The sequence below is a fragment of the Prunus avium genome, chromosome 2 (assembly GCF_965620075.1).
Source record: "Prunus avium chromosome 2, drPruAviu1.hap1.1, whole genome shotgun sequence".
Taxonomy (NCBI): Eukaryota; Viridiplantae; Streptophyta; class Magnoliopsida; order Rosales; family Rosaceae; genus Prunus; species Prunus avium.
Genome location: NC_142285.1, coordinates 30,178,579 through 30,192,887, shown reverse-complemented (window position 1 = coordinate 30,192,887; position 14,309 = coordinate 30,178,579). Strand labels below are relative to the sequence as shown.

Here is a 14,309-nt window from a genome sequence, read left to right as displayed (position 1 = left end):
TGGGGAAATAAAAAAGAAATAAAGGAAAGAAAAATCTATCCTCCCTGCGGGGTGTGTAAAAACACAAACCACCTAGAAAAATATTGTTGGTTTCATGGCAAGCCCAAATGTCAAAATTGTAAAAAATTTGGGCACATAGAAAAAGACTGTCGGACCAAGAACTATCAAGCCAATTACTCAGAAAAAATTGAGAAGAATGAGCATATGTTTTATGCTCATCAAGCCACACCAGAAGGAACCAACAAGAAATGGTACAGCGGCTGTAGTAACCACATGACTGGAGATGAAAGCATCTTCTCCAACATAGACAAGTCCGTAAAATCCCAAGTAAAGCTAGGAAATGGAACACTGGTGGAGACAAAAGGAAAAGGTACAATCTCTATCCAAACTAATAAAGGAACTAAATATATAAAAGATGTTCTACTAGTACCTAGCCTGGAGCATAATCTATTAAGTGTTAGACAAATGATTGAAAATGGATACTCTCTGCACTTTTCTAGAGACTCCTGCACAATATTCGATAAAAGAAATAAAAATCACATAATAACAAAAGTAAGGATGGAAAATAGAAATTTTCCTATCCAATGGCAATTTGTAAAAACCACAGCCATGAAAGCACAAGTAGAAGATTCATGGTTATGGCATAAAAGATTTGGCCACTTTAATTTTTATGCACTAAAAACTCTTTATCAAAAGAATATGATGAGAGATTTTCCAAACATAAAAGAGATCCATAATGTCTGTGAAAGTTGCCAACTTGGCAAACAACATCGACAAGCATTTCCATCTGGAAAGGCTTGGAGCTTGTTCACACAGACGTTTGTGGACCCATGAGGACTCCTCTTGATAATAACAGGTACTTTATCCTGTTCATAGATGACTATACTAGAATGACGTGGGTTTATTTTCTACGAGAAAGATCAGAAGTATTTAATATCTTCAAAAAATTCAAAACCCATGTTAAAAAACAAAGTGGCCACTATATTAAAGCTTTAAGAAGTGATAGAGGAAAAGAATATACCTCTAAAGAATTCAACAAATTTTGTGAAGATGAAGGAATAGAGCATCAACTAACAGTTGGCTATGCTCCTGAACAAAATGGAGTCTCAGAAAGAAAAAATAGAACTGTCATGGAGATGGCAAGATCCGTGATATTTGAAAAAGGCTTGCCAAACACATTCTGGGCAGAAGCTGTGTATACAGCAGTATATTTACTAAATAGATGCCCAACAAAAGCTTTACAAAATAAGACTCCTATTGAGGTTTGGAGCAATATAAAGCCATCAGCAAAGCATCTCAAAGTATTTGGATGCATTTGCTATGTGCACATTCCTAAGGAAAAAAGACACAAGCTAGAAGAAAAGTCTGAAGTTGGCATATTCCTGGGATACAGTTCCCAATCTAAAGGCTATAGAGTCTACAATCCCAAAACGAAGAAGTTCATGATAAGCCGAGATGTTGAGTTCAATGAATCGGCGTCCAACATCTCGGCGTCATGGAACTGGGAGGAAGAAAAAGTTGAAAAGAAAAGTGTTACTATAACACAACCGTGCAGAGAGGAAATTGAAGAAACTCCAGGTACGACTCCACCACCTACAACTCCTCCATTTATACAACATGAAGGCTCTCCATAACCAGAACAAAGAACTAGATCACTCTAAGATATATATGAAACTTGCAACTTCATAACTATAGAACCAGAAAGTTTTGAAGTTGCAGTAAAAGAAGAAATCTAGAGAAAAGCTATGGAAGAAGAAATTAAAACAATTGAGAAAAACAAAACATGGGAACTCGTTGATCGCCCACAAGACAAAGAGATCATTGGGGTTAAATGGGTCTATAAGACCAAATTTAATCCTGATGGATCAATACAGAAGCATAAGGCAAGGCTAGTAGCTAAAGGCTACTCGCAGCAGCCGGGCGTAGATTATAACGAGACATTTGCACCAGTTGCAAGACTTGATACTATAAGAGCATTGGTAGCATTAGCAGCTCAAAAGAAATGGAGAATTTATCAGCTAGACGTAAAGTCTACATTTCTAAACGGAGAGCTCGAAGAAGAAATATATGTGGAGCAACCACAAGGATTTATTGAGCAAGGAGGAGAAGATAAAGCACTCAAGCTAAAGAAAGCCTTGTATGGACTCAAGCAAGTGCCACGAGCTTGGAATAGCTGCATAGACAAATACTTCATCAACGCAGGCTTCAGATGGAGCAAAAGCAAGCCCACTCTCTACACCAAAACTCAAGGTAAGTCTGATATCTTGATCGTCTCTCTATATGTGGATGATCTCATCTACACAGGAAACAATAAAGAAATAATTCAAGAGTTCAAAAAAGATATGATGAAAACATTTTAGATGAGTGACCTTGGGTTGATGCACTATTTTTTGGGCATCGAAATAAACCAAGAAAAAGATGGAATCTTCATATGCCAGAAAAAGTACACTGAAAATCTTTTGAAAAAGTTCAAAATGTACGGGTGCAAGACTGTAGCTACTCCACTTATTACCAATGAGAAATTTAGAAAGGAAGATGGATCAAGAAAAGCTAATGAATCAGTTTACAGAAGTCTCATTGGGAGCTTACTATACTTAACAACAACAAGACCTGACATCATGTACGCGACAAGCCTACTATCAAGATTTATGCAAAATCCAAGTCAAATACACTATGGAGCAGCAAAAAGAATATTAAGATACTTGCAAGGCACAATTGGCTATGGCATATGGTATAAGCCTACTATAGATCCAAGACTATTTGGCTACACAGACAGTGATTGGGCTGGATCAGTGGATGACATGAAAAGCACATCAGGCTATGCATTTACAATTGGATCAGGAATATTTTCATGGTCATCAAAGAAACAAGAGACTGTGGCTCAATCATCAGCAGAAGCCGAGCACGTAGCAGCAGCAAGTTCAGCATGCCAAGCTATTTGGCTCATAAGAATATTTAAAGATATGGGAGAGTGCCAAACAAAAGCTACTGAAATACTTTGTGACAACAAGTCTGCTGTAGCAATGGCAAAAAATCCAGTATTCCACAGCAGGACGAAGCATATCGCCATCAAGCATCACTTCTTACGAGAAGTCTCAGCAAACAAAGAAGTTGAGCTCAAGTACTGCAAGACAGAGGAGCAAATTGCAGACATCTTCACTAAGGCACTTCCAAGACCAAAATTTGAACTACTACGAAGCATGCTCGGAGTAACACAAATGTGCATTAAGGAGGAGTGTTAAAAAGTAATGCACATTGAATAATAAAGAAAAATCTTGAATGATATAGAAAAATCTAGAACAATTGAGTGAAAGTAGACAAGTCAAATTTGAGCTCTACACTAGAAACATCCTATTAATTATTTAATGTATTGTAACTAGACTATTCTAGACTTATATTATAACTAGTGGCTGGAAAATAGTTTGAGAAGTCGGTTACTATGCAATTACCGACTTCACTAGATAATTGCCATCTTTAAGTCGGTTATGCTACTCTATATATACAGCAATAGCAGCCCAATTGTGTAATCAAGGAAAACTTGAAATCTACAGCTGCCTAACTCCTCCCTTTAGCCAACCCTTGTATATCCAACCAATTCTAAAGCCTTGTACCCTTCTTATTTCAATCAATAAAATAAAATTATCTTGTTACCCTTTTAAAAAAGCTTTCTATTCCACATAAAGAATATTGTCCTAAATAGTAAATCAACTATTCTCTAAGCCTCTCTTCTCCCTTCAACTAACAACTTGACTTAAAAGCGATCAGGCTTCTCTTCAATGTCCCTTACCTTCTACACAGAAACAGAGTGTCCCTTATCTTCAATGTCCTCCTTTCACTCTGTGACCTTTGTTACTCTGTTTTCCTTGAGTTTTACGTTATGGGTTACCTTCAGTGGCGGATCAAGGAATTTCCTCTTCGGGGGGTCAACGTATAAAATCTCACAAATGTTTTTAGACAAATCTTTTGTTTTTCTTTCTTTTCTATCTTTTTTTTTTCTATCTCACATTTTTTTTTGGACGAAATCTATCTCACATTAGTTTATCATTAAACTCACTTAATATAAATATAAAATTAAACTCAAATACTTAAAATCGCCAGTCTAGCATGTTCGTAGGATTGGATTACCTCATACAACGAACTTTGGATTCTCTAATGGAACTACAAGAGGCACAACCTTGTATTGCTGATCTATGGTTAGCTTGTAGTAGCATGACAATGGATTTATATATTATCATGGTGCATTAGTATTGCCTTACCAGCCCCTGTTTTCCTGTTGTTGGCGTCGTGCTACTTTTGTTTCAGTCATTTGATTTGCAAAGACCCTGTTGAGTTTCTTCAATTGAAAGCCTTGGTTTTTATGCTGAAATATCTGTTTGGTTTTTATGCTCGACTCCACATTTTAGATTGTCATCCTCTCGCTGACCAAAATGCTGGAACAATCAAATGACCAGCTTCATTTGAATTCTTGACCCAACTAAGTGCACGCACCAGACCTGTCTTTTTAAAGCGTTCTGAATTTACAAGTAACACTGGGATTTATGCATCTAAAAGATTTGACCTTCAAATATCTTGCAAACGCAATCATTACAAACAAGATTTACTGTATATTGCCAAATTTCCAATATCTGGTACATAATTTTTTCCAGGCAATCCAACTGCATGACTCACATTCATAAATTCGCTATGAAGCACTGAGGGTCAGTGGGTGACACAAACTGATTATGCGGTGCTGAATGTGGAGACGGAAGACGGAGATCTGAATTTCCTGCTTTATCTTTCACTGTAATGTAAACTGAGGATAGAACATCAGAAATAGGCTAAATAGTGGGATATATACCGAGAGAGAGAGAGATGTTATATATGCTAGCAAAATGCGACAGCCAAATGGAGACGTGGATAAAAAGACAAAAGCATTAATGGAGGAAACTTATGCTGACTGTTAGGGTGTACAAGATTCAATCCAATCTGTCCAAACCGACCGAACTAATTAAATCCAATTCAATTTTAATCGGTTTCGATGATTTGATGGATTAAATTGTATCCATAATTTTCAAAACTGGCATGATTAGATCGGATGACGAATTTACTTATGAGAATCCAATCCAATCCAATATAATTAGTTTTATGCTTATTTTGCTCTCGTAGGCATTACATGTCTTTGCCTCTGAAACTCATGAACACATGATAACTACTGCATCGATGAGAAGGAGGACACACAGTATTGGAAGAGGAGGTTTCTCCTTGAGTTTTTCTCACAAGAACCATGGATAAGGGTAAAAAAAATTCATAAACAAACTGCCCTTTGCGGTGTCTATAAGAGGAGAGCTGTGAAAATTAAATACTGACGGGATCCTCGGATTTTTTTCTGGCCTTCGAGGAGCCTTATGATGTGAAAACGAACAGTTAAAAGTAAAGCAGCTCTCATGCAAAGGAAAGGTATATTGTCTGTCTTTTGATAAAAGATGGCCTATAATTTCTTTTCTAGAGCTTGACGAAAAGGACTGTCGGGATTACCTTACCCTATACGCACATTATCACTTTTTGACAATCCTTTGTTGATTATTTTGTGGTGGCAGAATGATAAGGAATAAGGATATTGCATTCCTTATTCCAGGCCCATTCCCAAAGCAACCAATTTGACCAATATTTTACACCATAGTTTGAGCAAAATTGTATAGTTTTCTAATTATGGAGGCAAATCATGCCCTTATAACAAAATTTTATAGTTTCCTTTTTGAATGGAATCGTATTACCGAACAAGTATATATATGAGAGATTTTCCAAGCAGAATGCTTAATTTTATGCGTGTCGTTATTGACACAGATAATCAGTCGGCAACCAGAACAGAATGATTCCAATGGCATCACCAAAACGACATTGTTACAAAAGACAAAATCATAATTTGAACAACATTGATATCCAAGCTTTTGATCATCCTGTTGCTGTTCTCTTAAAACCATATACAAATAACAGAAAAATTCCCAAATACTAGAGGAAATCTTTTGAAATGAAACAGAAGTGTTTCAGGCATATTGCATTAACTATCAACAGCTTAGATTAAAATAAAAATACATCATGATGTTAATTTATCTGGGGTATCATTGTTTTATATTCTCTCTTTTGTTCAGAAATAGTTGGAGTAAAATAAAATGTGTTAGTAAACAACACACCTGTATCTTCATCAGAGGCCCCAAAGAGATTATCGAACCAAATCAGATCTGTTATTGGTTTCCATCTAGGGAAGAGCAAGTATGTTCCTGGCTCGTCTTGAGCCAAATCTCCATCAATGACACTTGCATAAGAAGGATCCCTGGTGTCATGTTGCGTATTCATACTCTCTTCTTGCTCCTGCTCTATTAGCTGGATGCCACATTCCTTTACCTGAATCAGAGGTTCTCAAACAACCACTGTGTCGCCACCTTCTAGTGATTCTCCAACTTCCAATGGTTTAACCATATCATGTATTCTCTGTCATCTGGAATACCGTAAATTCTGAGTCATAGGCAAGTATGGGATTCTGGTTCACTAGTAGACTCGTGAATCGATCACATGCTACAACCCTCAACTCACGAAGTTATCTTCAAATCCTCAGGAGAGATGGGGTTCTGTGGCCCATTCACTAATTTGAATATCTTCAAGACAAACAAAGCCCTTGTCTGCTTGCTCGTAACTACTACATCATATCCATAAAACTTAGCTGCCACACGTTTTGAAGTTATCCATCTATTTATCTCAAGATGTCTGAGATTTAGTAGATTACTGAGAGTTGGCAACGACAAACTCATGATCATCGATGATGGAAATGTAGCAACCATGAAATTATCCATCTCTAAAATTTCCAAATTAGGGTGCAGTTGGAGGCCTTCTAGTACATTATCCTCCTTGTTGCTCCTTAGCCTATTTGGGTCCCTTACAAATCTTAAAATGTATATGTTTGCCTTTCCCACTAAATTTTCTTTCAATGCTTCTTCTTCATGTTGCACATATTCCCCAACCCTTCCATTACTACAACTTTAGATAATATTTGGAGATTAGTTGGTCACCCCACACCAACGGGAAATCTCATATGTCCATCAAACTAAATGTGCCTCAAGTTGATCAAATTTTGCAGTTTCTTTGGAAACTCTTCAAGTGAGAAACAGTATCTCATACTCAATGTTTGTAGATTACAAATTTTTCCAATAGAATTGGAGAGTGCTTTGATACTGGTTCTAGAAACATCCAGATACCTCAAGTGTTTCAACTCACCAATTGAAATCTTTCATGAACATTGAGCAATATGCAAAACATTATTTCATAGAAGGTTTAGTGACAATATTGGTGATCCCCTAAGCGAAATGGAATTTTGACAAATAACTCATCAAACTATTCCATTTTTGTTCATCTTCGTTCCAAATGTCATCAAGGACGACGACATATCTTTTCTTTGTCAGGTTCATTGTACACTAACCCATCCGAAGTTATCTTTCCTACACCACCCATTCCTACAATAACCAAAATACTTTCTTGACTGTTGGAGATAATCAAGGTTGCAACTATACTTGACACTTCCTCCTTTCTTCCAACGATGTATTCATCCTTACCAAAGAATGAGTTGCTTTCTGTGTCCTCTATTGCTTGAAGGGTTGCATCTTTGTGTTTTTTCTTATCAACTAGTTCAATGAAAGATGCCTCACTCACCAAAGATGCTTTCATAGACTTCATTCTATGTTCCATTTTCTGACGAAACAAAGTGGGATCGGAGGCAGAAAGAAAGATTAGTACCTTTTTCTTTATATGGTTCTCCAATTCTACTTTATGCCGAAGAACTTCACAATTGATTTCATCCAACACATCTTCTCCATCATAAGCTATGGTTTTAAGATTCTTCACCCACTGATCAAAACAAAGAGAGCCAAATTCTGAATTAGTATTCTGGGAACTTTCTGATCCTCTTAAACATGAACTTCTTCTAATTATATGTAGATCTATAATAAGCAGGCACTAAGCTCAATAGAAATTAGGAATAACATATAAGCATAGATTCACTTCCACACAGGCTGTAAGGGCTTGGCCGAATAAATATAGATTGCTTACCGGCTTACATGGCGTTGACCAAGGCTATGGAGCGGTGGTCGGTAAAAGTCTTGCAAGTATCTTCGCCTCTGAAACTCAAGAAGACATGATAATTACTACATCCATGAAAAGTAGATGTAATATTTCCACTCTCACTGATCGGTTGTTGGTTGCTCTGAGCTGCACGGTGGAGTGGTCATAGTGAGACTGAAGGCTCTTATCTTTCCATCTGCTCCAAGGTTCTGTATTTATCTCTCTCTCTCTCGCTTGTTTGGGCTTTTTTCAGAGTTTAATCTTTGTTTCTCTGTTTGGGTTTTGGCACCGACAATGTTTCCTTTTCTTTTGTCCGAGCACACATTCAAACGCAACTTTTTTGAATTGAAATTTAAAAAGTAAATAATTTTTTATTAATATGAAAAAAGAAACACCACTAAAAAATATATCATTCGATCTCAATTACTTAAATCAGAATTTGTTTTTTTTTTTGTCATTCGACAAAATAAAAAAATTCTTAGCTTTCCAACTAATATTACAATACCTCTTTATTTTCAATCATTGGGGGATGAGGTTTTCGAATTGGCTGGGACCTCTTTCAACATTGAGAAAGAAGTATCACTAGACTGCTCTCTTTTTTTCCAACTCATACAACGAATATTGGATTCTCTAATGGAACTACAAGAGGCACAACCTTGTGTTGTTGATTCATGGTTAGCTTGTAGTAGCATGACAATGGATTTACTTGGAAAGAACCTGTCTACTGCTCAAGCAAAAGATAGAAGTGGTGTACATGTGCACTACATTTATCATACTACTATATTTATTTGGTCATTCAAATCAAGAATTTTCTTGTAGAGAAGAGAAAGAAGGGTAAAGGTTAAGAATTTTATTGCAGTAATTGATTTACAAAGACCCTGTTGAGTTTCTTCAGTTGAAAGCCTTGGTTTTTATGCTGAAAGATCTGTACTTAGTTTCCCTTAAGAAGGTTAGATTGTCATCCTCTAGCGGACAAAAATGCTGGAACAATCAAATGACCAACTTCATTTGAATTCTGAACCCAACTAAATGCACACACACCAGACCTGTCTTTTAAAGCCTTCTGAAATTACAAATAACACTAAGATTTATGCATCTAAAAGATTGACCTTCAAATATCTTGCAAACGGAATCATTACAAACAAGATTTACTGTATATTGCCAAAATTCCAAGATCCGGTACATCATTTTTTTTCCAGGCAATCCAACTGCATGACTCACATTCATAAATTCGCTATGAAGCACTGAGGGTCAGCGGTTAACAGGAACTGATTGTGTGGTGCTGAACGCAGAGACGGAAGACGGAGATCTGAATTTCCTGCTTCATCTTTCACTGTAAACTGAGGATAGAACATCTGTATTTAGATTAGAAATAGGCTAAATAGTGGGATATATACCAACAAAAGAGCAACTAAACTTATACATCCTCGGTAAGAAGTTTGGAGAGCGAGAGAGAGGACGACAATATCACTCTTCTTAAATCATGTTATATATGCTAGCAACATGTGACAGCCAAATGGAGACGTGGATAAAAAGAAAAAAGCATTAACGCAGGAAACTTACGCTGGCTGTTGAGCACCAGCTTGTTGTATCAGCTGAGAATATATGTACTCATCAACCCTCTGCTTTGCCAGTGCCACCTGGTACACAACCAAAGATTTTGTGTGAATGAAAAGTCCATATATTGTAATAAATAAATAAAATACCAGCATACTTGTTTCTCGACTAAGCAACCGGAGCCTTTTCAAATTACAAAGTTTGCATTTCAAAATTTTATTTAACTTGTTGGTAGTGTTTTGAAATATGGAAGGTAAAAAAGATAACATTACAATATCATACTTTACAAGTACACCATTCAACCCAACACCACCCAACTGCAAGCACTCTCTTGGCAACATTTTATTAAAGGGAGATTCACTATTATAACCAATATAGGAGCCCAAATTATTAAAAAAAACCTTATATGAAATGGACTTTAGAAACACACCCAAAACCCATTTACAACATAACAAAAAGATTTTTAACTTCTTTTAAATTACAAAACTGCCATTGATTTCTTAAAACAAACCCAACTCCAAAACCTCATAAAAAAGCCCAAAACACTCAATAGGGCATCAAAGTAATTTAATAATCAAAATTAAATTCAATAGGGCCAGCTATCATTTTTTGGGTTTTTTTTGGGTTTGTTTATAGAAATGAAATGGTGTAGGGTTTATTTATAGTTTTAGTGCTAAGAATGGGTATATGACTAAATATCTCTTTATTAACTAATCTAAAGTGGAACTATTTACTGAAAACGTCTTTATTTCTGGACAAGAATTTGTATAAAATTTAATCTTTCAATTTTCTGTTTTCTTAATGATGGCGCTTAGATAAATGACAAACTACAATCCACCACTCAGTCTTCAGTCCATGCTACAGTGGCTTTAACACAACATTTTTTCCTGACTCAGTGATGGTTTTTACAACAAATTGGCAAGACAGGTATTAAAAAAATATGGATATACCTGTTGTGCACTACCGCAAAACTGAATTTGCCTATGTTTTTGCGCACCTTTCCCACCATAAACCTGCAAAACACAAAACCATATTAGCTACCATAAAACACAAAGTAATTCACAGGAAAAACCAAAAGATTGAGAACTATAAATGAGAATAACCACTTTAAACCAGGGACACTGCTTATAAATGCTTAACGATAAAACTCAGCCCACCTTGATCATTGCTCCAGACTCATTTCTGATCCTTTGAATGTTGGAGCCGCATCTACCAATCAACCCACCAACTAGTGTTTCCGATATCACCATCTCAAAGGTTATATATTCAGCTGCAAGATTGGTTGTCCTAAAGATGATGTGGTTATGAGACAAAAAATTAAAACTTGATAGAACCGAATAAGGTGGCGTTTGTAATGTTTAGTTATTTTTATATGGAAAGTGTGGAATAACCTGAAGTTGGGTCCATGTACGGTTGAACTTGAGGTGGTCGAATTGTTGTGTAGTTATATGCTGGACTGATGGAAATCACTTGTCGGGGTGGGTTTTCTCTAAACAACATTAAATTGATAGAAGGTCAAGCAAACTGACTTCAGAAAAGAAGAATGAGCAAGAACAGTTTGGAACACCATGTAAACAAGAATTTAATGTAACCTTAGTTGATCACCAATCTCTTCCAAAGCCTTCAGAACAGCAGGCACATCACCTGATACCTAATAATAACGTCAATTATCAGTCAACTTGATAGAGAAAAAATAGTAGAGCCAAAACTAAGTACAGGTTCTGTAAGATAAAGCCAAACCGTTAACACAAAATGTTTTTCAATCTTACATATCAAGATCAACCAACAATCTCAAATAACGAAAAGTACCAAAAGCCACATCACCATTTTGAATTCAAAATGCTGACAAACTCACCTGTACCACTCGATCAGATTCATGGGCAGATGCACACAAAGGCAACTGATTTGGGGCAAGAATTGTGATTGTGGCACCAGAGGAGTTCCGCAATTTCTCAATATTCTGGCCAGACATCCCAATTAATGAACCTGCTTGGGACCCGGCAATCAAAAGTCTAATGGTATTGGCAGCCACATGTCCTGCACCAACTTTTGCTGCCTCAGCACCACTATCATCTTCCTGTTAATAGCATACATTTAGAAATCATTCATTTCATTATAAAATTCACAAACCCAAAATCACCTCTTAACCCTTTTAAGCTCAGAAACACAAGGACTCTAAAAATCCAATGGAAACACACCAAATTCTAGCACTTAGTAGTTGTGATTATTTCTTTACATGGCAAAAACTACCTAAAATTAAGATGCTTCAAGATAACAAGCAGGTGGTGAAATAACTGAGGGATCGTTTGTAGAAGCTTTTTGCAGGTAAAGACTCAACTTTCAGCACAAATAACCTCTTTACAATATAGATGTGATTGTCAACCATTTCCACCTATTATAAACCCAACTTAAAAGACCATAAAACTGAAAACTTAATACTATCTGCAATTATACAAATGGTTTCAAGTGTACTATAAAAAAGATAATAGCTTGAATGCTTCACTCAATCCAATTAAGTCATAAAATTACTATCAGGCAAGAAATTTGAACCCTGCAATTTCATAATATCAACTTGACCATAACAACCTAGAAAGCACAAAATAACACTATTGATCACCTTCAGAATCAACCCAGCTATTTGCTGCAGCGCCTTCTCGGCATCAGTACTCGCGTTATCACTATCCTTCGAACTTATTATAATCACACGCTCCTCGTGCCTCTGCAGAAAGGCAAAAAAAATTCAAAACCGAAAACAACAGTAAAAAAAAATTACGAAACCCTAAAGATAAGAAATCGAGGAGAGAGTTACACACAGCGATGGCGTCGGCGATTTTTATATTGGCCTTGGTCTCTTCGCGAATCTTCTGGATTCGACACCCCTCTTTGCCTATGACCTTGCCGATCTGCCTCGACGGAACAACGATTCTAAAGATGACGTCTTGGGCCTTGGCGCGGCGCTTGGCCCCGGGTTCCTGGGGCTCCGGCCCGGCCAACACCGGAGGATACTCGTCCTCTCGGCGGCGCTTCAGGGCGGCCGATTGGGTGGGTTCGGATCCCGCTATGGGTATTAGGGTGGTGGGTGGCATTTGGATTTGGGGGTGTATGGGCAGTTGGCCTGGTTGCGCCATTTTGGTTTGTGTTTCTGTTTCTGTTTTTTTGGGGTTATGTTTTGTTTTGGTCGGCGGAAATAAAATTGATCGTGAAAGGGATGTTAGCCGTATAGGCTGAAGGGTTTTGTAGAACAAGCAAAATTACATGTTTGGCCCTTTGGTTTTTGTTATATACCTTCTCACCTTACCAGAACTCCTCAGTCAGGACTAGTCAGTCTTGTCTTTTCGCCGGGTAGTTATCAGTATGATTAAACTCATATATGAGTGACTGCTCTTCATTCAACTTATTCCATTGGAACAGTGATTCAAATTTGATTGCAGTGACATCTATTAGGATGCTAGATTGCCTACGTATTCTTTGTGAAATTAAAGCGGGTGGTTGAGTTTGTGTGGCCTTGATTTTAGAACCCATTAAGAATTTATTAATTTGATGATTTTGAACCAATTATTTGCCATCAAATAAACCCTAATTAATCGGGATACAATCATCAACAAAAGTAACAACGCACTTCTTTCCATTAGTAGCAAACTTAGCATGACTTTTAGCAAAGACACAAGATTCACACCGAATGTTTGATGCATCACAATGAGTAACCAATGAAGGAGACAAATGTTTTAGATATCCAAGCATGGACTAGAACAAAGTTTTCCTTCCTTGTAACAAAGACATATATGCTTACACACATGTATCAATTGTAACAAAGTCAGATGCTCGCTAGCACTTGTATTAATGGTTTGAATACTTTGCACAAATGGATTGTAACAAAGTTTCTCTTGCTTTTCATGAAGTAATAAATCCCTTATTTGAACTTATTTTTACATGAATATGTAGGAAAAAGTTTAGCAGTTGCCCCTAAATTGATGACCTTCTTTCGATTTGCCCCCTCGGCTTGCTAAAATTTCCAATATTTATATCACTTGATTTATATGTCTTAAGATTTATTTTTCAAGTTTGAGCTTGGGGTTAGTTTATTTGAAATCATATTTCGTAAAAGTATATCACATTCAGCTTGAATTGAACTCCCAATCTATCTAAACAACCACTTGAACTATAAGTCTTTTACACATCCAGTAATGTTAATATCTATATATAAAAAAAAAGGTTTCCATGTGATTAGGGCATCAAGAGAAAATGTAGGAAGGAAGGGAAGTAGACAAATTAGAAATGTGAGAGAGGGGTGGGGTAATGTATTAGGATTAGAATGAGTCTACGGAACGACTTTTTAGTGACAAAGAAAACAAAATGTGAGGTAAACTCAGACCTTCTATAAAAATAAAAATTGTTTATTCTATAGCAAAAAGTAATTTTACTTGTTATTGTTATTTTCTTGGTCCAAAAAAGCAAAAGAAGCTTACATTTGAAGGCAGACACGGGATCGTCAATGGGCCGGGCTGGGCTAACCCGGCCCAAGCCTATTGGGCTTGGGCCAGGCCGGGCCGGGCTTTATTAATTAATTGAAATATACAGATTGGGCCGGGCTAGGCTTTTTCTACAAAATCAAAGCCCGAGCCCGCCCCATGGGCTAGGCTTTTATGGGCTTCATCGGGCCAGGC

The 14,309-nt window shown here is 36.9% G+C and overlaps 1 protein-coding gene and 1 long non-coding RNA gene across 3 annotated transcripts; both read right to left on the bottom strand.

Moving 5' to 3' along the window:
• Positions 1 to 5,765: 5,765 nt before the first annotated feature.
• LOC110761531 (uncharacterized) lies at positions 5,766 to 8,475 on the bottom strand. The gene is made up of 2 exons (XR_002527391.2): positions 8,077 to 8,475; positions 5,766 to 7,875 (listed from the first exon to the last, which is right to left on the bottom strand). It is a non-coding gene; the product is annotated as an uncharacterized LOC110761531 (long non-coding RNA).
• A 700-nt stretch (positions 8,476 to 9,175) lies between these two features.
• Positions 9,176 to 12,844, bottom strand: LOC110761528 (flowering locus K homology domain-like). 2 transcript variants are annotated; one of them, XM_021964011.2, is made up of 9 exons: positions 12,459 to 12,844; positions 12,263 to 12,364; positions 11,501 to 11,722; positions 11,238 to 11,296; positions 11,037 to 11,134; positions 10,803 to 10,915; positions 10,596 to 10,658; positions 9,652 to 9,728; positions 9,176 to 9,443 (listed from the first exon to the last, which is right to left on the bottom strand). In XM_021964011.2, exons 1-9 carry the CDS (start codon positions 12,771 to 12,773, stop codon positions 9,419 to 9,421), a joined length of 1,074 nt encoding a protein of 357 aa, XP_021819703.1. In that variant the 5' UTR covers positions 12,774 to 12,844; the 3' UTR covers positions 9,176 to 9,418. The 2 variants fall into 2 exon arrangements, with proteins under 2 accessions (XP_021819703.1, XP_021819704.1); XM_021964012.2 differs by having other exon boundaries at positions 9,176 to 9,428; positions 12,459 to 12,843.
• Positions 12,845 to 14,309: the final 1,465 nt, after the last annotated feature.

Coding starts and splice junctions, on each gene's coding strand:
- LOC110761528 (XM_021964011.2), bottom strand. CDS start 12,773: ATGGCGCAACCAGGCCAACTGCCCATACACCCCCAAATCCAAATGCCA. Junction 12,365..12,458: donor AAATCGCCGACGCCATCGCT/GTGTGTAACTCT, acceptor GCCTTTCTGCAG/AGGCACGAGGAGCGTGTGAT. Junction 10,659..10,802: donor AGTCTGGAGCAATGATCAAG/GTGGGCTGAGTT, acceptor TGTGTTTTGCAG/GTTTATGGTGGGAAAGGTGC.